Genomic DNA, 27969 nt, shown 5'->3' with positions numbered 1-27969 from the left:
AACCTGAAAAGCAGATCATTATGTATAAACACTTAATCAGCATTTTACAATTAAAGGCAACAGCAAAACGTCTGTAAATAACAAATATTTATTCATTCTTATATGGAAAACGATCTTATTTTAATATCGTCAACAATTCAAATTTGTTGAGAAGAATATACATACATGTAATTGCACATAATCAAACACATAATATTGTTTGTCATAGTTAATCTCCGTGTACATTTGTTACCGCTCATATCGGAACTCTTCCGAAAAAAAAGATGCAAAATGCATAGCTCAAATGACGAGACGCGGGTGGGGGGGAAAGAAAACAACAAAATATACATGTAAGGAGAATATGATAATTATGGTATATGTATTTTGAAAGGGGAAAAGAGAATTGTAAACATAATTGTTTTTCAGGTTACAATCGGCGTGGCGGCTGTACGTACTGTAAGTCTCGTTTCACAAGGTAAAGTTTACCTGTGTAAGCCGTGTGCTCGGCCGTCACGCTCGATGTAAGCGCGCCCGCTCGATGTAATTAAGCTACGAAAAACGCAGAAATGTGTTAATATTAGCGCAGCAAACATTGAATAAAAACGCAAACGCAGAAACATTGAATATAAACGCCGTCATGGCACCATTGAATCGAATCGAAAAGCAACTAATACAGAAGGTCAATAATAACAGAATTTTCATACAATTTTCAGTTTAAGAGCACACCTTTCGAAAAATCTTGTTCAGTACTGGGAGTTATCATAGCTGCCATTTAAATGTTATTTTTTACACCATAAAATACACAATTTAAATGGAAATATTGTGTCAAAACAAATAATTTGCAACGCTTTAGCAATTTTTTCAAAAGGCTATATTTAGTGCGTGACGTAATCAAACAACGTCAAATGATAAAATAAACATAATGGGGCCCCATCATATGATAACGATGTATCACTGTGCTATACATTTGTTAAAAATATATATACTCAAAATGTATAATCAACGAAAGACAGATTAAAGTTTTGTAAAAGTGAAGTTCGGGAAGACCCTTTTTAACTCAGTACACTTTAATGGGGGTTTACAAAGAAGTTTAAAAAAAAAAGATTTACAATGTTTATATAAAAACTTATTGCCAGTATAATGTTCTTTCTTCTCTAGTCAATTTTAGTGAATTTTATATTACCTGTACATTTACTTATATGTTGTCGCATAGATACACCTCTCAAAGGTGTACTGTGTACCGACACACGTGTCATCCGACTAATACTCCATTTTTAACGGACGCCGTAATCACGTCACATTGGACAAATTTTAGCTGATGCCGAATTGCGGCATTGGGGCCATCCTGACACCACATGGGTAGGAGCTAGCTAGCGGTACCCCTGTTTTACGAAGGGGATTACGTATGCATTTTGGGGAGCTCGAAGTGAAAAAAATGGCCGACGATAGTTTGTATACACTTTTTCAATGCGATCATATGTGTATGATTTTTAACACCAGAAAACAGTCATACATACTACCTAATAATTTAATGAGACCATAGTATATATTAGTTGAACATATGATGTAGGTATGTCTAATATTCTGTGAGCACTTTTTCACACCGCGGTCGCTTATAATAAATGAATAATAATGATAATAAGGATTTTTGTCTAAAATACATCCTTGATGATACCAAGGACGTATGTTAGGTGAACATAAGTCTACCAAAGTCACGCTGGGTGTTTTGGGCAAAGTACGACGTAGGAGCTTTTGCGTTTGTGTACTGTACCGTGAACGTTGGGCAGAATAATTTAGACGACTGATTTTCCGTTAATATCCGCCGGCGCAGCTCGCAAGGATTTTTGATGTAGCTTGTGGGTGCGAGGTCTTTTACCGTTTACCGTCTTACTTTCTGAAGCGTCATTTCATGAGTTGTCAATTATTTTTTAACAAAAAATTTAAGACATATCTTTAAATCTTCCGTCCTTAAAGCAAGTACTAAAAAGTTGTGAAATTTTATTAACTTTACATTGGTGTTTCGTTGGACTCGATTTCCCGGTTTTCTCTAGCGTTACGCGTGGTAAGTTTAGTAGGGTAAAGAGTTCACAGTAGGGTAAAAGAGACAGTTCTCACTTATAAATCCTTGGATTTGTGCAGTCAAAATGTTTCAATTATTTATGATTGGCATATATATAATACATTTCACTTGACTTTATATATATATAATCATTGACACACACACGCCATATTGCAAGTCAGCAATTTTAAGGAGATAACGTAACAGTACATCCGGGTACTCGGTAATCTGTACACATTTACATTTTTATTATTAAATTAAAATGGTGCGTTTAGTCCGATAACTATTAGGCCTAAATCAAGTTCAAAAAGTGTTAATGCAAAAATACGGAACACGATTACATGATTATATATTTATACAAGGATTTATAAGCATTTATAATTCCGTGATATATTTAAAGGATTTGTGCAGTCAAAAATGATAATTTTTTAGTTTATGCTGGAAATGGCTTTATTAGACCGTGAAGAAACCTCTCCGTGCCGCGCGCGACCGAAATAACCTGTAAACCGCCGATATCGAGGTCAAATTTTTCTGACCGCCACGATTATGCATATTTTCTAGCCCTAAACTAACCGTGTGACGTCATGAATAGTCCGTGGCTTATAGCTGTACTATAACTGATGTGCTATCACTTACATCGCGACGGTCACAGGAAAAGCCGATCAAAGATTTTTTTTATGATTACTTTTGAGTGAAGTTAATCGTACAAATAACTTTGGCTCGAAATATAAATAACTAAAAGAGTGAAATTCGATGTTTCAAATACTCTAATTTGTGCTCTAATAGCAGGTATCTTCGTGTAATTATGAAAGAAAATTCATACAAAAATAAAAGTTTCGGATTTTATGTCGAGGAGTTCAGCAACGAATAAGCTTTAATTAGATAATATTTCCTGTAGTCTGTATCTTTGACACATTGTGAATTGAAAAGTTTGTGACTGTCGGAATGAAATTTTACGTAAAAATTGAAGAAATTCTTGATTAAAAGCATCAAGGATATGATGCTTGACATACGTACACACCGATGATGGTATTTATCATTACAAACATTGTGTTGTGTGTTGCTAACCGAATAAATCGAGATACATTTAATTTACAATACCGTAAAACGTTTCAACATGGTCGTTTCTAACATGTGATGTAGAAAGAATTTTTACTTTCGATATTATAAAAGATCTAAATATTGAGATATTAAGCAAAACAAACTATTTTTTCAGACCGTGCGGTCGCTTTCAATTTTTAATCGATATACGAGTAGATACACCGACATTATAGATATATAATTAGCCATGCCTTTGGTTTGATGGTTATGTAATACCTTGACCAGGATGTTATTTACCTGTACACAACGCCATTCATCGAACTCACCTGTAATTACCTGGCCGCGGGCAATTTGCTATTCGGTGGACTATATCGGGTATTTGCTATTGTCTTACTGTCAATCAGGTTAGGACATCCGTTAATTGGATTGTGATTTGAATTATGGAAACCCCGTACATCTATGCTCTAGGTTTTTTTTATTGTCACCTCCATTTTTAGAATGAAGATGTAAAAGCAAATGGAAATAAAATATACCTGATCATACCTAGGAATACATATTACATACACATATATATATATGTCGTACGCAGGTAAAACAAAAATGGAAGGTGACTTATTCAGAAACAAAAATGGTTCTAAGAACTAGTTCAACTAAAGGTTTAACCTTAAAAATTATTCCAGTCTAGACTGTAATTACGGAATCGTGGCATATAGCAATCTCCAGTAATTTCTAAGGTATTAGTAAAAATTCTAAGCATGTATTTTCACCGTTTCGAATCTTAATGTACATGTATAGTCATACAAGAAGGGTTACAACATTATCACACTAAATATACTTATTTAAATATCACTTAGTATATTTTTAAAAAGGTACAAGATATTATATCTATTTTTAATGCCTGTATACGAGTAATTTCAATTTTCATTTGAACACTGTATGTGGTTACTTTTTGGATTATACGTTAAATGTTCATATATCATACTATCAAATCTCGGTATGGATATACAAAAACGGTCGACAATGAATATACTATTTTAAGGATTTAGTATTATTTTGAAATAATGAATTTAATATCTACACTTAAAAAACTGTAATATTAGGAAACATATATCAGAAATACCATTGATGTATTTCTGCTTTTTAGTAAACGTTATGGATAAAGTTTCAAAGGCAACAATATAGATATACATATTATTTTCGGTATAAGTTCGGTACTGTAACTCCAATATCACAAACTTACTCAAAAACGTCCACGTTTTTTTTCAGACTCAAAATCGGTGCCGTTTTGCATCATATCGTTAAAGCAGCAAAGTTTGAATGAAATAAAAAAACACGGATTCTAGATATATATTCATGCTAAATTTTGGGATTTTACTCGTAAAAAGATAGTGTTACATTATACTTTTTTTTATTACACTGAAATTTACATCATATGCTATCTAAATCTCAGTCCAGACTGATCCGAACATCATTTTGATATCGCTATCAAATTGGACTGATTATCTAATCTAAAGTTAAATATATGCTTGTTTGAATTTTTTGAAGTGGTGTAAATGGAATGTTTTGAAACTGAAAATATCTACATCATAAAGCTAGAATAACCATTTACTCGATTAAAAAACTCAAATTGTAGATCTAACGTATACGTATATATGCTGTATACATGTATAGTACTATAGGCTTACCTTGCGTCACGGCTCGGCGCGCCCGCTCGATGTAAGCGACGAAATGTGTGTTAATATAAACGCAGTCAAAACATTGAATATAAACGAGAAGAAACATTGAATATAAACGCAGAAATAAATAAATACTGGAATTACATGCAACAAAGTACATCAAATATTACCAGAATATGATATCAGTCGTTTTATGTATATCAGTTCAATTCAGCAAACCTGAAAAGCAGATCATTATGTATAACACTTAATCAGCATTTTACAATTAAAGGCAACAGCAAAATATCTTTCAAAATTTTATATTAATCTCCCAGACACATTTAATTTGTGTTACATGGATTATATAAAAATACAAGTTATATTTTCAAACTGCACGTTACTCGTTTTGCAAGAATGGACAATAAATACATTTCAATTACTAAATATCAATGGACAATTAATTTGGTCATAGTTATAACCCCGTTAATAAATGGTTATTACTACATATCTATACTTTTATTCACATGTTACAAAAATAACATTTAAATTTTTGCATACGATGAAAAGACAATCTTCAATAATTGGATATTAATATAATTACCTATAGGCCACCCATTTTATTGGGATTACTATTAAACTGGGGAATATTTAATACGTATATTTTTAATTTACAGGTACAATCGTTTTACGGCTGTACAAAATGGATAGTGAAATTTCATCCCCGATATTTTCATTGCATAAATGGCATATTTTTCACGGTTTCTCAACTAGCATTACACCATCTTCCAGTCTCAATTGATATAAATTTTTAAATATTGATGTACAAATTTAGTTATGTATATACAATTTCCGATGAATTATAAACGCAGAAATACTTTTCAAATCCAAATTTTTTTTTATATATTAGAAAAGTTTGCCCTCTTGAGTAATTTCCATATTACAGAAACCATTTATCGGTGTTTAATGTATCTTCAAATCCTGTTTTTAAAACAAACCTGAAAAGCAACTATTATGTATAACACTTAATCAGCATTTTCATTAAAGGAAGATAGCATGACTGACCATTTATTTTCAAAACGAGAATTAATGAAAACAAATATTTAAATATATTTTATGAAATGAAAAAACTATATTTTAATATCGTCAACAATTCAAATTTGTGAGAAGAATATACATACATGTAATTGCACATAATCAAAACACATAATTTGTTTGTCATAGTTAATCCCCGTGTATATACAACACATATTTTACACATAAAACCTAGACAGTTATTCATTTGTTACCGCTCGTATCGGAACTCTTCCGAAAAAAGGTGCAAAATGCATAGCTCAAATGACGAGACGCGGGAAAGAAAACAACAAAAGATAGGAGAATAGGATAATGAGGATATATGTATTTTTAAAGGGGAAAAGAGAATTGTAAACATAATTATTTTACAGGTACAATCGGCTGGCGGCTGTACGTACTGTAAGTCTCGTTTCACAAGGTAAAGTTTACCTGTGTAAGCCGTGTGCTCGGCCGTCACGGCTCGGCGCGCCCGCTCGATGTAAGCGACGAAATGTGTTAATATTAGCGCAGAAACATTGAATATAAACGCAGAAACACTGAATATAATAAACGCAGAAAACTCTTAATTCTATCGCCGAATCTGTTAATTTCACCGTCGCGCATCGGAAAAGTTTGTCGATTCCCAACCTCCGACAATGTAGCAATAAATAGCCGTGCACGTAACGAAGTTGGGTTTGTGACTGATACCCTCTGTTATGCGCATGCACCAAAGGCCGTCAGCCGTCACGACCCACGGCTAGGACAGAAAAATATACTTAATTTTACGGCAGAAATACTTAATTTTATTAATCGAATTTGGAATTCTGAGGATAAATCCTTCTTGAAAATATAAAGGGTTTTATACTGAATAAAAAAAGCACATATGTAACCACATTGCGAGAAACTTGTTAAAAAAGTACATATTCTGCCGTTACAACAATGTTTTTGCAAGTTTAACACAAGGTTAATTTAGAGAATACGGAAGCCCAAAAATGTCACAAATTGGTGTGTCGAGTTACAAATTTGAAACAGTTATAGGACATTATGGCATTATAAGATACTAACCGTATGTAGTAATGTATAATAAATATGGTTTTAGGTTATAGATGCAAACCTGTATCTTATGAGGTCGATGAATTAAATGGTGATTGAAGCCGAGATAAATAAGTTCGCGCAGTTGGAAAAGATCAAATTAAACCCCCGTGGTGACTTGATATGTTTGGGAAAACAGAATATGAGAGTGTACTATTTCCTTCAACAATATAGACATGCCTTCGTCATGAGCTAGGAAACAAAAAACATACAATACGGGGATTTTTAAATATCGTAAAATTGTAATTCAAATAAGAATAAATCCACATAAATTAGGTGTTTATGACTTGTACCACTTTGAATGATGGTTTGACTGACGGTCAACGGTATTTACATTTACATACTAAACGAACTGTTAAACTACGTGGGCAATATTACAGAAAATAAAATTACAATTCCTTTAACATAATGTTTTTTTTTGTAAGTCTGTTTCAATAGCACGATAGGAGCGTGAGTTTATAAGTCCACATTAATACGAAACTTTTTTCTAAACGTGACCACTCGATTGATACAGGAAAAGTGAATATACGGGCCAATGGAAAACCATAAAATGACTTTGGCCTACGTTCCAAAAGTCATTGTATACCATAATGATTGGTCAAGTTCTCGGCGCTTACGGTTCCAGTTTTTTCATTGACCCAATTTTGGGGAAGCCCCGGTGTAAATTTAGCACAGTTCTAAATATAAATAGTAATCTTTGAAAACGAGGCTGATGGAATGTCAACATGGACATGTGTTTCATGTAAGTCGTGTCGGTAATGTATCGTGCCGATAAACCACTAATGCGGTATGCAAATTGTTGGAATATTTTTGAGATGATACATTTGATGAAAAATGAAACATTCATTACATTAATGACTTAAAATGCTTTGTAATCATCATGAATTTCGATAAAAGAATAAGTTTGTACATGGAAAATCGACACAAATATTCGGCCGATGCAGATGAATGGGGCCCCGGCAAGTGTGTAAATTATTGCAGCATATAGCATTCGTCGTATATTTACATCTCAACCTAATATTTTTCATGAAGGTTAAATACAAATAATCGTAACATAATTTCCCATTTAAAACCACACGAAAACGTTCCATAGAACGTCCATGACATGTAGCTGTCAAAGATGTGAAAATAAATTAGCTCAGTACATAGATATTTTACAAGTACAATATATGTGTTCAATTATTCGTGTAGTTTTTTGCAGAGATTTAATTAAATTGATCTATGTCTCTGTTTGGTTTTTTTTTGTAATACAATATTTGAGTTCTGGTAAGAGAGATGACATGAATGTAACCAGCTGGAAGGAAAGAAACTTTTTATGATGTATATGTATCGTACAATGTATATATGTAAACGTACATTCCATGTAGCTGCTATAGAATTACAACTAGGAAATCTCTCAAAATTGATAATATTTAATTCTTTCACATCATGTAGGCCTATGCTGTGAAAATTAACACTTTCATAAATATTTTCCAGAAAACATATAGGCCTACATGTATGTTACTTTCCTTTTCTGTTGTTTTCCTGATCTTCAGATAGTAATTTTTGTGCTCTGGAGAAAAAGATGATTGAATTGAAGAAAAGTAATTAATGCTTAAGAGACAATGTGTACCACAGTACTTTGTCTGTAGCCGAGGGTTCTATACTGTTTTTATAGTCCAGTAATTAATAATTAAATTGAAAATTTCAAAAATTAAGATGAAATTGTAAATTCCATTTTTGAATGAAGTGGTTCCCCTCCTTTGAGAGTTACACAGTGTGTATACCCTTTTTGGTTTTTAGTAATAATACTGAATAGGAAATCTGAAATAACATATAAATCTAATCAATCATTGTAAAGTGTGCGGGGTGGTTGAGGGGGTGGGGGGGGGGGGGCTAAAAAAGACAGAAGAACTCATGAGAGTTGGGAAGTACATAACTTGAGTGAGGGGCAATTGAAATATAGAAGAAATTAGCTACTGATAACTTGGAAGTGGAAGGGTGCAGTATTTAATCATTGATCTGGTCATTGCATATTTGGGGTTTACATGGCTTTTTATTTTTTTTCTTTGATTTTAGTCTTCATTGAGGTCCAATTGACAGCAAAGTAGCAATACTTTGAATCAATAATACATATGGTACTTGTATATGTTTATTTCTTTTTTCATGCTTGTTAGCTACTTTTTTCTAGCTTTATTTCACCCTTCCCCGCCCAAACCCAAGCCCAAGTCAAATCTGACCAATTCCCCAATAGGTACCAGACTTTTTTGTTTAAGAACTCAAATTTAAAGACAGATGTTTACACATAGTACTAATACTACATTTTAAGTATATGTAGTTTGTATAATCACTGTTTTCTAAGTATTAATACATTAAATGGTTATGTAGTTGGAAGTTACACATAGACAATAAATGTGAAATTTGGTTCAACAAAAACTTCAAAATTTTTAACTTTCAGATAACTTGCTATGTTTATGGTTTATTTGGTTATATTTATATGTTGAGTTCTAAACTCTTTGTAAATTAAAAGTTTTATGAAACCTAAGACAATGGTTATATTATATTGCTATATGAAAAAAAAATCCCTTATATTTTAAATGTAATTGAAAAGCTATCTCACAAGCCCTGACAAAACAAATGGGCAGGCATATGGATTGCAAGAATTCAGTCTCACTGGATCATAGTCCACAGCGGACATGTAACTATAATAAACAAATATTTCTACAAAGTTAACTCAATGAAAAAGTATTGCATCATAATTTTATTTAAATGATTACAGTTGAAAGGAAACATTTAATAAATTAATACTGTTAAAATGTTCTGTTCATGATCTTCTAGGTCCATATTGGAAAAGTTTACTTTCAAGAGCACTCAAATCAACATTCTTCAGTCTTCATATGATGCTAATTGTATGTATATGTAATACAAACACTTGTATACAGGTCCAAGGGATATTAATTAACTTTCTGTATTCATGTCACTATGCATGCATGGTGCCTGAAAAAAAGAACCAGCAATTTTTTATACTGTTGAATATGACAAAATTGAAATGATAAAATTTCAAATATATACATGAATCTGGCAAATGTAGGTTCATTCTACAGGTTTATTTTTTTATTTATAGAGTAAAAACATTTTATAAGTTTGAATGTGATCCACTGATTTTTTGATCAAATATTGATTAAGATGTAGATTTCAATTCATATTATGGGTTCGAAAACTGCACTTTCAAATGTAATTGTATAAATACATAATAGGTACGTGTAATGTATATTGCCAGCATGACGGCACTATCATTGTTAGAGACAAACTACTGAAAATATTGGTACACAAACATGTTTATTATTATGCAGAAGAAAATTCAATTGTGATCTATCAAATATGGCCATAACATGATGTAGCTGCGAAATATGGCCGAAACCATGTAACATGTTAACTGAGGGTAAAATTACAAAATGAACTCTGCTTTAACAATACGTGCAATTACATGAATGAGCCATAATCAAGGAAGGAAAATTTAATTATTATAAGAATTTGTACAAACACATTTCAATGTAAAGCATTTTACTCGTTTGATTAATATAATGGTACATAAATCATATCAAATGTAAATAATTGATATTCGGAAGATCATTTAAATTTGAGTTGACACAAAAAGCATACCAATGTACGTAATTTGATAATGCGGGTTTACTACCTGGTTCATTACTGTACTGTAAATAAAAGTAATATTGTGGAAACCATATTTTGTGGTTTTTAGGACCTAGTAATGTTTCCTAAATATAGAATAACCACTAAAAATTACCATAATTCTTGACGGTTATTAAACTTATAAGACATTATAAAGGTATGTTGATGTATTTTGTGAAAAGGTAACCAAATACTAGAACTGGTCAGACAAATGAATCATGGGCTTAGCTAAAACCTTAAAAAATATTATTTTAGCCTCAGAGATTCATTTACATCTAACCTCTTTGTATCCAAAACACGTTCAAACTTATAAAATAGGCAGTACAGTGGCTGGGCCATTAATATTTTAATTGGTTTAATTTCGCCTCCTGAGGATTATTTAGTTGGGAATGATTATGGAATCAGAATCTGTAATATAATCCTTCACGATTTGGTGAATACTTCAAACAACTTTGTAATGGTCTCAATCTTATTGATCAATTTCTAATAAGTAAATTTTTATTTGAATCATAGACTCCAACATGTCAAAAAATCACAATAAGATGCATATCAGTGACATATGTAATACATAAGTACAAACACAATGTTTAGTTTTGTAATCAGTTTATATGTCACAGTATGTTAATTGTGAATTAAATGACACATTGAATCATAGACAATCAAATGTAAATTTGGTACAAAGAAAATCTAATCTGTTATTTCACGGACCATAACTTCTTGTTTAAATGAAAAAAAATTAAACATCGGCTTGACCATTTATATATCTTTATTACTGCTTTAATACCCTCTTGTAAAGTAAATAATAAAACACAGTAAGAAATTATTCAATCTATTAGCTCAAAAGGGATATAAAAATTATGTGACATGAAATGGTGTTCAATAAGGATCACAACTATCACTCACCATCTCATTCTGCAATCACAACATTGGCAGGCATATTACACAGACAATATTTGTAAATATTGACCTAATAGGTCCACGGAATAAAAAAAACAAATAATTTGTTTTATTATGTATATACTTAATCGGGTCTTTGCAGGGGCCAAAACTCAATAATTCACTATTTAATGATTACAGTTGAAAGGAACATATAAAGTACAATTAATACTTGATTTTAACTGTTCTGTTCAAATGATCTTCTACAAAAGGTCCAAATTGGAAAGTTTTACTTCTTCAAAGCACATCAAATCAACATTATGGTCCTTCAGTCTTGAAATCCAGTGATGATATGATGCTAATTTATGTATATGTATTTCTACATACACTTGAATTACAGCTGTTCCAATTGATGAACTTTCTGATATCAAGCGATTAGATCTTCAAGCACTGACATCGTTTCCCTGATATAAAAAAGAACCGAGCCTGACGTTTGGGGCAAAATATCAGCTGCAAGATGGACGTGACAATAAAATGTTTAATGAATCATCGTCATGGTTTGGTACGTGAAAATTTTGATACACAATTTTCAAAATATGTCTAAACAGAATTAATACATATTTTCGCATCTCGGATACAGAAAAAATGAGTTAGTAAGTTCCTAGGAATCTATTTCATCGGATAGATTTCAGATGACATGAGCGTTCAATACACAGATATTTATAGTAAGTTTATATTAAATCATCATACTTATACATTCCCAAAAAAACGTGGGCAATGCGGACAACTTGGTAAAACTATTTTTAGTAGCAGCTAATATGGAAAATAAATATTATTGTTGATGCTCATTATATTTCCACTCACCTGAGTAAATAACATTACTTTACGAGTTTTATCCGCTATTATTTATAATGGTAACATCGCTTATAGAATCATTAGTTTCTTCCGTAGTAAATTATACGTAGAAACAAGCTAAAAGTCCTCACGTGATTATATTGTCATTCGTGAGATTATGACAGTCAATGCCCAATACCATTGTTTACCAATAGTTCCAACAATGTGACAAATCCCTATATGACCAGTTATTTTATAATTACGGACCAGAACATTAACAAACGCAAAAATGTGGTTCTATATAAAAAATCATAACGAATATTCATCAGTACTCCTAAAAAGACACTGTATCAATATATATTAACAGATAGATTAAATTTTAATCTTAGCTATGGATTTTCACTAGCACGCTTACATTCTAACTGTACATAGCGTATTACAGAACTGGTACACAAGATCTGAGCTATAAGTTATATCAAGGGCATATTAATGAAGTGTCCTAAAAATCAGCCCCATGTTTTGAATAACTCGCATTTACCCAGGGGTTCTGTACATTTCTACTAGAACATATTGCTTTGGGAAAGTTTTTACAAAAGTTACATTTTGCATATAATACCCAACATTTGGAGTGAAAATAATTATTTAACTAACTAATCATATCATAATGTATCTCCGAAAAATACCCGAAGCAAACTGCATCACTCATATTCATATCAAGGAAGTAAACCCAAATCAGACGTGATCACCGTTTACATAACACAATATTGTATATTCCGTGACCAATGGCATGCCATGACGTTAAGGTAAGAACAGTGTTCTACTTCAGAGACTAATACGTTTGTATTAACAGTCTAATCACGTTGGTGCAGCCATGCTTTACAACGAATAATGGTGAGTTGTTGGGATTACGGCATACCAAGATGTGCCAGATGTTCCGACCCACTATAACAACTTTTAGTTGAAAACCGACAAGTCCCGAATTAGGATTTTTTAAGTATTTAAAACATCACAATATGTCTCAAAACTACCGTAACAAAAAGTTTTTGTTTTCTATATAGTGATCGAGGGATGTTCATTATGAAATAACATTTTGTTCGTATAATAAGGCAACAAAGTATAGTTCGTTTCACGAATGTGAGACTGTACTGCCTAAATTGACCTTTAATGAAACTTTATCAATTCATTCTATTTTCGTGTGTAAAAGCGACTTTGACGGAAATTAGAAAAATTCCTAATTCATTAATATGTCCCATCTTAATGTATTGAATGATTAATTTACCTACATTTCATAACCGAGATTTGTATTCCAGTCCCTTTCAACGCACAATTCGTTCAAAACTGAGAAAAAGTGAAAAATATGAAAATGTCACTACATGGGAGCTGGATCTAACCACGATATGCAATGGAGCGAAAAAAAACACACACTCAGCTTTGAACAGTAGGGCCTCACCATAGTTATATATAACGAATAAGGCCTCGTTTACACTTCGACTTGGCTCGGGAGGTCAGCTACGTTCAAGCAGACTACTCAGTTAGTCCCGAACGGGTTCCAATAGCTAAGTGCACAATAGACCGAAGCCCGTTAGTTTGAAATCAACAACGAAAAATAACTTGCAAGTTAACCAGTTGTCCTCGATTTAGCTGATTATTTGCTGCACTAGTTTACACAATGGTCTATGAAAGGGGTCGCCTGTTGATTTCCAATCGCATAGACCATTTTGTCTTGAAAGTGGAATTCAAAGGCCACCCTTTCATAGGGCACTGTGTATATGCAGCAAGGCGCCATACAGCAGAGTTCGACGTTGATTTTGTTAATTCAGAAAAGTTTTTATATATTTTATTACAAAATTAAAAAATTGTGATCCTGCACATCCCGGCCATGCAGCTGTAGCCTGCGTGTACGTACACATTGTAGCTGTTAGTCCGAGCTGAGGAAGTTAGAGTGCAAAAGGACTCTGCTTTAATTTGTACAACGAATTTCCATCCTCTTGGCCATAATCATTTATTAATATATATAACTGTGGGTTGAAAATTCGTTTAAAAGCTGTGTGTGTGCTTTGTGGATTAGCATTCGTACTAAGTCCATGTGGTACATACCGTACTATACTATATTACAATTATTTTTTCAAGATTTCATTTTTTTGAATCACGAAAAATACCAGTTACGTAATTTAAAAGCCAAAAAGGTCACAGTACAGATACGCAATACCCATTTGGAAACCAGCTTTACTTGTTAGCTTGCCCTGTCCATATATATACATAAATATTTACATCCCTCGATACACTTAAATGAAGGCACAACGATTTTTTGTTACGGTCTTAATGGCCAGATTCAACCTTTGGGCTAAAAATCCTCCCGCGGGACGCGGTTTTAGCTCCAAACTCGGGATATATCTGCATCTATTTTTTGTAGTAAAAACGTAGTAAAAAAAGTCACGTGCTTATACCTCATTCATGCCATTGGCCGGAATATACAATTGTATTATGGGTAACTAGTGATCACGTGATTGTGTGTTTACTTCCAAATATGGTGATAGTTTGCTTGCCATTTCTTCGGAGAAATTGATTTATTTGAAAATATTTAAACTCCAAAATGTTATTAATATTGCATGCATATCATTTTGACTTGCACATATGTATTATTTTACTATAAATATTGATCTGAAATGAGTTATAAAACTGTCATTTCCACGTTTTGTTAAAAATGATATAATGCGAATTGACCAATTCAATAGGTCTAACCGTCTAATCTAGGATCAGCGAAGATCGGCTACTCCCGGCTAAATTCGTAGAATTCTAAATTTATATTTATATATATTATTACCTGCTTTAGGTTTCAGAACATATACATGTACATATAACACAGAGAAAATACGATCTTCTTCAAAAGGCCTAATTATGTATAAATACCAGGTCAGAGAAATCACTCTATTTGGAAGTAAACACACACTCATGTGATCACTAGTTACCCACTAATACAATTCCATATTTATTTCGGCCAATGGCATGAATGAGGTATAATCACGTGACTTGTTTTACTACGTTTGACTACAAAGAACGCGTGTTTTGTACCATTATTGGGAAAATCCCCCGCGGATCGTGGTTTCATTTCCACCATTTGAAATAGAAGGCTTAGAGTAGACTTTGATTGTGAAACATTGATAAATTGAAGATGACATGTGCCATGGCAGATGTCAAAGTTCATGTATATATACTCGACAATTACTTGAAACATCATCTAATAAATTTGTGTTGAAATTATAATTGATGTTGACCAGGAAATGTACCAGTCTAAATTTTGGTTGAATAATGCATGGAAAGTGAATTATTCAAACACTCTGGATATCGAATTTTTAATCATTAATTTCTTTTGAACTCGGGACTTTTTGGGTGTGTAATTAGGGGAAAGTTGATAACTTTTTATAATATATGTACCCTAATTTTCTTTTGTTGATTTACGGACCCTGAAAGATACGGATTATGCGGCTTTAACTTTTCCACTTTGTGGAAAATCCTTCAAATCGGATTTATCTCCCTTGATTAAAATGACAAACCATGTACCTTTGCTATGTTATAAAGGTTTTTTTTTCATTTTTTTTTTAAATTCAATAATGAATGCAGATCAAATATATTAATCAAATATGTGTATTAATTTAATTTGAAACATGTTTGTTTTGCTGAAAATTTGCAAAAAAAAATAATATCAATACAAAATATTCATGATTGTAATTTGATTGTTGTTGTTTTTGTACTTGCTGTAAAATGAGAAAAACCGTGTTGTGGAGAAGAAGTTTGTTAAAATTTGAATTTTTTACAAATGGATGAGAGTTGAGAATGTCTAACAGTCACCTGAATTCCGATATGCACAGTTATAAATAATGTTTTGCTCTTCAACAAACAAATAAATATGTCTCAGCCCTGTGACTTGGCACATAGGTCAATATCATTGATTTGAACAAACTTTGTATCCCTTCATCCCAGCATGCTATGGCCAAATAACATGTCCATGTATGAGGTTCTTGGTTATTAAGAAGATTGTAAATTGTAATTGACACTGGATGATGCCGGCCAAAAGACAATTGCAATAGGTCACACAGGAGGAGATTAATTCAACACACAACCATATATACTTTATATACTTTTTCTCATAAATCATTACATATAATCCTTGTACACATCCATATCAGTGGCGACGCTAACAGGAAATTAATGAATATGCAAAATGGCGTGCGAGCGTCGAAGGGTCAAGATTTTGGTGTTTGGAGGTCCGGGGTCTCTACCGGAAAAAAATATTACGATTTAGAATGGCTGAGATAATTTTACGATGTATTTTGATGATTTTGCGAACGCCGAATAAGCGAGATTTTGGTGTTTGGGGGGTCCGGGGGTCTCACCCAGAAAAAATATTACGATTTTGATGATTTTGCGAGCGCCGAATGCGCGAGATTTTGGTGTTTTGGGGGTCCGGGGATCTCCCCCGGAAAAAAATACGATTTTGATGATTTTGCGAGCGCCGAATGCGCGAGACTTTGGTGTTCTGGGGGTCCGGGGGTCTTCCCCGCGAAAAATATTACGATTTGGAATGGCCAAGATGAGTTTTACGGTGTATTTTGAGGATTTCAATGCGTTCTTAACGTGGTATTTTTTCGATTTACCTTTACCTGCATTTAGAAATTATAATTGTGAATGTCGTCATATCATTATCAGGGGCGTAGGAAGCGGGGGGGGGGGCATTTCGGCGAAAATGGGGGGCCAATGGGGGGGCCCCCATTTTCGCCGAGTGAAATTTTCTAAAAAAAATGCTTATTTGAAAGAAAAAAGGGTCCTCCTGCACATTTTTCGTACTTCATTCTAGTAATTTTTCCGCTGCGCGGCCCCATTTCCATAAATACGTTCAAGCAAATGATGCAAAACCATAAAAAGTAAAAATTCAATGCACACGATCTAGACTAAAAATGTCCATCAAGGATTCTATGTACTATTTAATAAAAAATGGCTCTTAAAAGATCAATTTGTTTATATTCTTTAGCGAGAAAATTAATTAATTTTTTTTATGTTACAAAGCAATGTGCTGATGGTGTGTGAAGCCGAGCTGGTATATTCAGATCGAGTAGGGTTGCATAATGTTATGACGACACAATTATCATTTCTAAATGCAGATAGCTTTAAAATCGAAAAAATTACCATGTAAAGAACGCTTTATAATCATCAAAATACATCACAAAAACTCAACTCAGCCATTCTAAATCGAAATTTTTTTCACGGGGAAGACCCCCGGACCCCCCTAACACCAAATTCTCGCGCCTTTGGGCGCTCTCAAATTCATCAAAATGCATCGTTAAACTCATCTAAGCCATTCTAAATCGTAATGTTTTTCCGGGGGGAGACCCCCGGACCCCTCCCCCCCCCCCCCCCCCCCCCCCCCCCCCACCAAAATCTCGCGTTTTCGGGCGCTTGCAAAATCATCAAAATACATTGTAAAACTCATCTCAGCCAATCTAAATTACAATAATTTTCCCGGGTGTCATCCTCAGACCCCTAAAACACCAAAATCTTCGTTAATTATTCGTTAATTTCCTTTTAGCGACCCCACTGTCTATAAATGTGTACAAGGAGTAAATTTGATGATATTTGAAAAATGTACATAAAGCATATGTATTAGATTCCCAAAAAGCTAAGTGGGCTATGCAGAAGCTTAAAACTATTTGTTTGGAAATGATATGGAAAATAAACTATGATATGATAGTATTGCTAACAATTTCAAATGGTGGAAATGAAACCACGATCCACGGAGGATTTTCCCCATAATTGTACGTAGTAAAACAAGTCACGTGATTATACCTCATTAATGCCATTGGCTGAAATAAATATGGAATTGTATTAGTGGGTAACTAGTGATCACATGAGTGTGTGTTTACTTCCAAATAGAGTGATTTCTCTGACCTGGTATTTATACATAATTTTGCCTTATTTTCTCTTTGTTATATGTATATGTTCTGAACCCTAAAGCAGGTGGTAATAATATATATATAATATAAATTTAGAATTCTTCGAATTTAGCCTGGGAGTAGCCGATCTTCGCTGATTTTAGATTAGACGGTTAGACCTATTGAATTGGTCAATTCGTATTATATCATTTATTTTCAAAACGTGAAAATGGCAGTTTTACAACTCATTTCAGTTCATTATTTATAGTAAAACAGTGCATATGTGCAAGTCAAATGATATGCATGCAATATTAATAACATTTCGGAGTCTAAATATTTTCAAATAAATCAATTTCTCCGAAGAAATGGCAAGCAAACTATCACCATATTTGGAAGTAAACACAAAATCACGTGATCACTAGTTACCCATAATACAATTGTATATTCCGGCCAATGGCATGAATGAGGTATAAGCACGTGACTTTTTTTACTACGTTTGACTACAAAGAACGCATGTTTTTACTACGAAAAATAGATGCATATGTATCGCGAGTTGGGAGTTTAAAACCGCGTCCCTGGAGGATTTTTAGCCCAAAGTTTGAATCTGACCATTAAGACCGTAACAAAAATTCGTTGTGCCTTTATATAAGTGTATCGAGGGATGTAAATATTTATGTAGGCCAAGCTAACAAGTAAAGCTGGTTTCCCAACGTGTATTATGTACCTGTACTGTGACCTTTATGGCTTTTAAATTACGTAACTGGTATTTTTTGGGATTCACAAGAAAATACAACATAAAAAAATCTTTTTTATTATTTTATTTTTTTATTTTGTTTTTCATTCATTCTTTTAATATAGTATAGTACGGTATGTACTACATGGACTTGGTACGAATGCCAATCAACAAAACACACACACACAGCTTTGAAACGAATTTTCAACCCACGGTTATATATATTAATAATTCGTTGTACACTTCCTTAGCTCGGGCTAACAGCTACGTACACGCAGGCTACAGTTTCATGGCCGGGATGTGCAGGATCACATTTTTTTTTTAAATCAAATCAATAAAAACTTGAATTAACAAAATCAAAGTCGATCTCTGCTGTATGGCTTTTGCTGTATATACACAGTGCTATATGAAAGGGTGGCCTTTGATTTCCACTTTCAAGACCAGATGTCGACATCTTTTAGTTTAGATGTCGACATCAATAACTGACAAGTCGGTGTCACACCCGAGCATAAACACACATTAATCGCCGAGTTACCGACCGTCTACATAAATATCTTGGATTCATTATGTGGGCATGTACATGTGGTAAGTCGACATATTCTTCTGTTTATGTCGACATCTTCCGATATGATGTCGACTTAATGCCTTAACGATGTCGACATTATTAAGTCGTAAGTCGGCAAATCGATGGCAGAAATATGCCACCATAGTAATGATTATGCAAACCATTATTAAGATGTATGTTTGCATTTTATCGTACCTACTAGGCTTACCAACTAGAAAATAAAACGGAACAGTATAAATTTTCAAATTCACAGCAAGACATTATTTTTTCACATATGAAAATGAAGGTCTTTCCGAAGGAAATCTGCAAATTGTGAACTTGACTCCTTTTGAGAGGTACGGTAGATATCAACAATGGTCGTTATTTTTGTTTTGAAATACAATAACATAAATGCATGCACACACTTAAATACAATTATTGAAAACCTACAAAAAAGGATAGAAAAGTTTGTCCGAGTGAGGTAGTGCTCCACTAAGACATATAGGGACCATTTCGTACCTGACCGAAAGGTATAGTAGGCCGGATGCGGGGAGTTACACATCACATGGCACAAAATGATAGGTTTCACACAGTTTGCTATAAAACTTTCTTTAATACCCCGATGAAATTAAAAATTAGTGACTTCAATACTCATAATTAATTTTCCAGGCTACTTTATAAAATGAAATACGTTTACACGTACGATTCCATTGATTATTTCAAGGGATTATTTTTTTTTCCAAATCGATACGTATACGCAACGTCCATGTTTCTATTGTGACGTCACGATAACGTCGGGTTTCCGCGCCATTCTCGGATTTTTTTCTCCATCGTGGAATAAAAAAAAATTGAATAGGCCAATCAGAAAACCAGAAACAAAGAGAAAATTAATTATTTGTAAATAACACTTTTATAACGTCGCAAATAGTTTTGACGTCATACATAGTATAAATTGTTGCATGTTTGCAAGCCGAATTTGATATAGAAGCGAAATTTGAAAAAATATTGTCTGTATTTCAATAAAAATTAGTTTAGGTAATAAATGTGAATATTGCATACGTGACTACGTTATATGAAATTTATCAAACTCGTTTTATAATTTTTACAAATTATGTAAGCTAAAAGAAAGTACTCTAATTGTATTGAAATGATATTCGATATTCCATATTTAACTTATTTTGGAAAATAGCATCCAAACGCTTACGTTTTGGAATCTTTTGTCTATCTTAGTAAACTAAACATGCTTTTGTTGGGTTTTTTTTTCAGACCATGCGGTCCTGGTACAGAATGAATCCAAATATGACTTAGTGAGTCTACAAGACGATGTCGTGACGTCATCATGTTTATCCCAGAACACCTGTGACGATTCTATCACTTATACAGAAAGCTTTGAAGTTGACGTCGTGTATTCTGCTCCGCCCCTCCAGGATTTATACCGATATCACGTGTTCTTTTCGCATTCTCCGGAGGACCAATCATGGGTGTTCGACATAGTTACAAGGCTCCAATCAGAACCTTACAATTACAGGTGCTACTACAGTGGCGGGAATTCGAACAAGCCACAACCAAAGATTTTAACAAACGAACTTTGTGCCGCCATGTTGAGTGAACGTGTGGTCGTTGTTCTTACGAGACATTATGTGAAGTCAACGTGGTTTGAATTTCAGGATGTACTTCAAAATTTGACTCAATGTAGTTTATACAGGCAGCGCATGCTTACTGTGTTATTGCGAGAATGCTCAATACCAGAACCACTTCAGAATCTCGGATTCTTGGATGCTCGTGAAAAGGACTTTTTCAGGTGTTTGGTTCGTCATTTAAAGAGTGGTAAGTGCTTCTTCTATATCCCCTTCTACATATTGAAAGGCCATTTTGAACTACGCAATTGAATCCCATTTTGAAATACGTAAGCAAGCCTATGCTTTGCAGCCAAATTCAGCAATTTTCTGTAAGGATGTATTTAGCATGAGTCGTCACAATGTAATTTATGGATTATGAAAGGCCATTCATGTAAAAAATGACATCAATGACGTGAAATGTGACGTTTAATGCTTTTATATTTAACGCGATAATGTTAACGTATACAATTCAACGCGTTAATATATAATACGTTAAATTCGAATGAATGAACAAATGAATCTATTTAGGAAACAAACAACTAACTAGGATAAGAAAAGAACAATGAACGAAATGAAGAACGATCTAACGAATAAAATGGAGACTATATATACATTGTTCCCTATCTACCTTCCGTCTGTTTATCTGTCTTTGCACACTTACTTACGGACAGACACTGCATCTGATACGAACATACTTTCAGATGATGTTTTTCCATTCAATCAGACAGACTTTTGGATTCATGAACAGACAGACGGACAGACACAGACAGACAGACAGACAGACGGACAGATTTGTAAATGGAGAATCACACACGCACATCTTTCGCACACACGACCAAACATAACACAGTCTTTGACAATTGTTAGAATTTCCATCGAAAATGACCATACTGGTCTTTTCTTTATGCAGTCTCGTTAAATATGATAAAAGCAATCCATATTTTTGGCTTCAGTAACTAGAAATTATATATATATATATGTGGGCTAAATCATGGTCAAAGGGACGCAACATCAGATGATATCGGTGACCGGTTGCGATCGGTTGCGATCGGTGATTAAATTACCAATTTTATGAGCCAATATATTTCTGCCATTTTGATCTATGATTATTGTTTGCAGAGAGATTGCCTAGGAGTTCAGAGTCTTTCAGTAGTGAGATGAGCTGTATTCTCTATTCCCCTACAAGTAAGTGAGTTATCACAGAAGGTAACTGGATTAAGGTAACTGCAGTTACCCTAGTCCACGATTGTAGCGATGCAAAAAAAACGCCAGTAAATCGTACTGTCTGTTTATAGAACAGATGGATATTTTTATGGGATAACCGTCGTAAAATGTTTTAGCAAGATTTGAAACGAAAGTCATATGTATAGAAATCTACGGACGTTGGAATCAGTCATGTAAAATAGGGTATGATAAGGATAATCGAAAATGTCATCTTTGCCGTGATTAGGGTATATGCAACATTTTATTATGGTAACTGATGACCGATACATTTGTGCGTGGCGAAAACTGTGATATGGAACTTAAGAATGTACTCCTGTGAAAAGTCAAAATTTTCTTGCATTCAACTTTTTTTCTCATAAAGGTTTTTGGAAATAGGAGTTCATACCATAAAAAATGGAAGAAAAAACATATGTCAGTGTGCTCGTTTTTGAGCTATTGTCACTCAAAGATACCTTAATGACAAAATAGTGGATTTTATGGGAATCTTGCTATTTTGACTACATACACTAGAATTTAAAGCCATAATTCCCTAATGAGGTGTTTGATATGTATGGATGTTTGAAGAATTTATTTCAAATAGTCATCTTTTAAAATATACCAGTTATGATTAATAAGATTCATACTTTTTCTCAGAATAACACATGCTACCCCTACTCCTTAATTTTGAGCTCCAAAATGCTCCATTTTCTGTCATTTTTGTCAAATTTAACCCTTTATAGAAAAAGTTCTGGTATTAAACATTTGTCAATGCTTTGCATATCAATAGGGAAATGGTTGTTCTTTCTAAATTAGACAGAAAAATCGGGGGTCCGTGTGCTTGCTTTTTTGCATCATTTAAATATTTATTTTTCAATATTTTTGAGTAGAAAATAAAAGTGCTCAAATTACCATTAAATGTAAAAATAAAGTGACATAAGCGTATCATTTCACACATTAATGCTCAATATTTTGATTACCACGAACCCAGTAAAGATTTACAGTAAATTTAGCTTGATACAGCTAAAAATACTTGCGCAAAACAATTTCAGTCAAAAATGGTAAAACGATGGCTCTACTCAAAGCCAAAAAGACATCATTTCAAAATGGCTGCCAAATGGGCCATTTCTTAAAATCGCTGTATAAAAAAACTGCGAAAAATAGAATGTAATTTTTTTGACAAAATTTGCAACAAGCCACATGCTACAGATATTGATAAATCGTATTTGAAAATTTCATAACTTGTTTAATCTATGTCGAAACGAGACTTTAACGGGAAGGAAACCTCAGCAGAATGCATCCTTAAGTTGTCTTAAATTGGAAGTAAGATTATCAACTAAATGTAATAGCATCAATAGTCGGACAAAGAAAAATAGTCTAAATGGTTATTTGGCCTTTCAAAAGTCGTTACATACTAAAATGATGGTCAAGTTGTCCAGTTTTCACCATTGAATCAATGGAAAGCCCTGTGTAAATTTAGCACAGCTCTTGAAAACGAAGCTGCATGGAAATGTCAACCCAGATATGTGTTTCTCAGTGTCTGTTTCGTTTCGTGTGATAAACCACTAATGCGGTATATAATTGTTGTTTTTAGATGAGATTATATAGTCTTGTTAGTTTCGTTTCGTGTGATAAACCAATAATGCGATATGTAAATTGTTGTTTGAGATGCTATATTTGATGTAAATGGAGTATTCTACATTATGACTTTTCTTCATAATCATGTTTCGATACAATCATCGCTAGACATGAAAAACGACACAAATCTGCGGCCGCGCAGAGATGGGGCCCACCGTTTATGGACACTCTCATTGCAGCATCGCGATCGAAATACAGTTTTAATCAACTCAATCATGCATGTTAAATACAAACAATCGTTACATAATTTTCCATTTTAATTCGGATAAATCGTTGGCATACAACGTCCATGCATTGTTTTGTTTTTTTCTTTTCTTTTTTGTATTTTTGTTTATTTCTCGTCATACCGAGTTTTGAAAGTCTTTATTACGAGAAAAAAAACGTAGTAATTACAATCTTAAAACAATACAATTTTATGTATGTTTTGTAACAATGACATGGAGATTCGCAATAGTAACTTCGGGATTTACAAAATCGAAAGAACGAGGAACAGTCGGTGATTCTCTGTCAACGGCTTTATGCTAAATGTTAAGAATTTTTAGGAATTTGCTTTGTTTACCAAATGATTTGATTATAAAGAGAATCCCCCTCATAGTCCAACTTTGATTTGGCATAGTTGAAAATTGAAAGTGGATATATTTTTTGGCTTTTTTGTTTGTTCTCGTAATAACGACTTTTGTTCCCGTAATAACGACTTTTGTTCTCTTAATAACGATGTTTGTTATCGTAATAACGATGTGTGTTCTCGTAATAACGATCTTTGTTATCGTAATAACGACTTTTGTTCTCGTAATAACGACTTTTGTCTCGTAATAACGTCGATGTTTGTTATCGTAATAATTTTTGTTTCGTAATAACGATTTTTTCGTAATAACGATTTGTTCTCGTAATAACGACTTTTGTTTTAATAACGACTTTGTTCTCGTAATACATTTTTGTTTCGTAATAACGACTTTTTTCTCGTAACGACTTTTGTTCTCGTAATAACGACTTTTGTTATCGTAATAACGACTTTTTCCCGTAATAACGATTTTTGTTCTCGTAATAAAGAGTTTTGTTATCGTAATAACGACTTTTGATCTCGTAATTAAGACTTTTGTTCTCGTAATACATATTGTAATTACTTTTGATCGCGTAATAACGACTTTTGTTCTCGCAATAATTACCTTTGTTCTCGTAAATACGACTTTTGTTTTCATAACAACGACTTTTGTTCTCGTAATAAAGACTATTAAAACATAATATGGATGATGGTAACTGATGCAAAACCACGAGTTAATCGTACCGTTTGTTACCATTGTGATTGTACGAGACGTATCGTGCATTACACAATAATAATAACACATTATTTTTTTCAATGTAATTTTTGGTCCTATTCATAGTGCGATATAAATGTATATATCACAACAGAAAGCAAATAGAAAAGACTTGCATTGTATTTTACAATGTAGGATTACTTCCTGTAAAATGTTGACGGTACCTCAACAAGTATCGAAACGTTTGTAAAATCATATTCCCACAGTATGTTTTTCGTAAGATTCTGTTTGATACATACATTTTTGTATCGTGTAGTATTTATAACATTTATATATTTATATATTGATGTTATTTATCTATATTTAGATATTGAGAATGGTCAACTACTTGCCACTGTCCAGGTAGATGTGGTGGGTCGATGGAAGGCACAGCTCGTCTGTCGGGATGACGAGGATGTCCCCACTCCTCTCTGTTGTCATGGAGTCAGCGTAAGTATGCACTACCAACTTCATGCATATGATCTGGCGCCATTTGTCTGCGTGAATAGCATTTGATGCTTTTTGCCTTTCATGAAAAGCTGTTGTTAATAAATTGATACATTTCTGTCGTATCGTCCTTTGTCAGATAGACATGGAAAAAGGCCTAAAAATGATATTACAATGATTACATGACATATGCTACAATGTCAGTAATGAAATTGTTTTAAAGACACCGCACACGGGACATAAAACGTGATGTTTCAGGAAATGAGCTGTAATGAATACTTGATATCAGAGAAATATATTCTTTAATCTGCTTGAATTAAAAGATCGATATACCACAACGTCGGAGTCAGTACCATCGACAAAGCTTTGGGGTTTCCTCAATTTAGTGACCTCTTGGGAGGAAAATATATGTAGTTGTCTTTTTTTATAAACGTTTATTTCAGACAAAGTCGGAGCGATTTTATTTTCAAAGCTAAACTGAATGAAAGTTCATATGTATCATAAAATCTGTGCAAGTTTTGTATGCATTTGAGCGAGCGTAGTGTGATGTGGTTGATAACTGGCCGACAGCGTTCGTATCATCACTATAAAAGCTCTCAATCCATAATGAATCAACCAACTCCAGAAGATACTTATTAGATTACCCTACATAATGCTATATATGAACGTGGACTTTTGTCTTTTTTATATGATGTTTGGTAAATATACTATCTTGGGTATAACATGTGTAAATATTGTAAAATTGATATCGATTTTAATTTTTGTTTTGCTTATTCATTGATTATTTTAGTGGCGAAAATATGCCAAAACATGATTTTTACGTATAGAAACTTTTCTTGTTTTAGATGAGCTACGGGGAATTCATCAACATTTTGCAGAGACTCACTGGGCCCATTAATGACGACAAATCGTTTGGATTCATCTTTTCCCTCCGACCGATCATTATTCTTCTCGTGGCAATAGGAGTGTGGCTTACCACCTTTATTTTTGTAGTTATTTTCTTGAGAGATGAATCAAAACAAAGTACGTGAGTCTGTCTTTATATCTTAAATACAACATGAACACTTACATATATCTTACACTTTTCAATCCTCACAACATAATAAGAATGTAAAATTAGTCCACATCCAGTATTTCATTTGTTAAAACGAGGGTTGTAAACCATTTTTATTATCCTAGACGTGTGAATGTCATAGTCAAACAAGTGTTGTGTCGGAATTAAACTTCCTTAAGAATTTACCAACATATCCACATATGATTACCGTTGTTCATTTAAAAAGTAAGTATAGCTAGAGTTTAAAATCGTATATTACACTCTTAGTTCTTAATAGTTACGACACTTTCAACTACACAATATACTTTATATTGTAATGTCATTGGGACGGGAGACAACTCATGACAAAGACGCTTGATTTATGACAGTGTCTCAATCTTCACAAGAATTTGAATGCACATTACTTGATTTGATATTCTGAACTTCTTTCCTTTCGGAGTTATGAATATATTTATTTTATTAGTTCAAAAATAATAACCAAATCAATATTATATTGCTATTTTATGTTAAATATACATGTATATTGATTAAATATTGATATTTATTTTAAGACTAAATATATTGACATCTAACCTTAGGCTGCATTTATAACATGCATTAAATGTATACTAAAGTATATAAGGGACATATTATTATAATACCATCCTTATCAATAAAAAATAAAAGTTTTGGTGGTGCTAAAATGTTCTATCTTAGAAAATCGTGTGAATCGATTTCCTTATAAATGGACCGAATAAATGAAAACTTTTTATTTGTCTAAAACAAGTGAACTTCAATTTTGATCTAATACATATAACATATAACATGTTAGTGATTTTTATTGATAGAGCATATATATCTCAGACCAATGATGGTTGTTATGGCTGCATAAAAATATTGAAAATAACAAATTCGAATGTCATTAAAAACAGTGAAAGTTTACAATATCTTCGTAACTTTAAAACATGCATAACAACATAGTTACGTCATAGAACAAGTATAAATCATATTATGGTGAATTTTGAGGTATATGTGTCACTACTACATTGTACATTAAATCCACTATCTTTCCTGTTCCATAGGTGCCTTCGGTGTACGACTACCAGTGTTTTCCTTGCCGATGATGTTTGTGTTGTATGGCTACGGATTACGGTGGATACGCCAGAAACGAACAGATAAGGTTTGTTCGACTAAAACTTCCTTAGCATTACGTTACCTCCTGGATTTTAAGTTTCAGGTTTCCATTACGCAATGTAAGCACATATAATTTATAGACGG

General features: G+C 33.2%; 1 protein-coding gene across 1 annotated transcript in view; it reads left to right on the top strand.

Moving 5' to 3' along the window:
- LOC138307091 (uncharacterized) overlaps positions 1–27969 on the top strand; it is a 33794-nt gene that overhangs the window by 968 nt on the left and 4857 nt on the right. The window contains exons 2-6 of the mRNA XM_069247721.1: positions 20726–21286; positions 22198–22263; positions 25540–25661; positions 26504–26681; positions 27774–27944. Coding sequence (XP_069103822.1) covers positions 20726–21286; positions 22198–22263; positions 25540–25661; positions 26504–26681; positions 27774–27944 — 1098 coding nt within the window. The remainder of the gene's footprint in view (positions 1–20725; positions 21287–22197; positions 22264–25539; positions 25662–26503; positions 26682–27773; positions 27945–27969) is intronic.

Source organism: Argopecten irradians, chromosome 14, assembly GCF_041381155.1.
Source record: "Argopecten irradians isolate NY chromosome 14, Ai_NY, whole genome shotgun sequence".
Taxonomy (NCBI): domain Eukaryota; kingdom Metazoa; phylum Mollusca; class Bivalvia; order Pectinida; family Pectinidae; genus Argopecten; species Argopecten irradians.
This window is presented reverse-complemented; position numbering and strand designations above follow the sequence as displayed.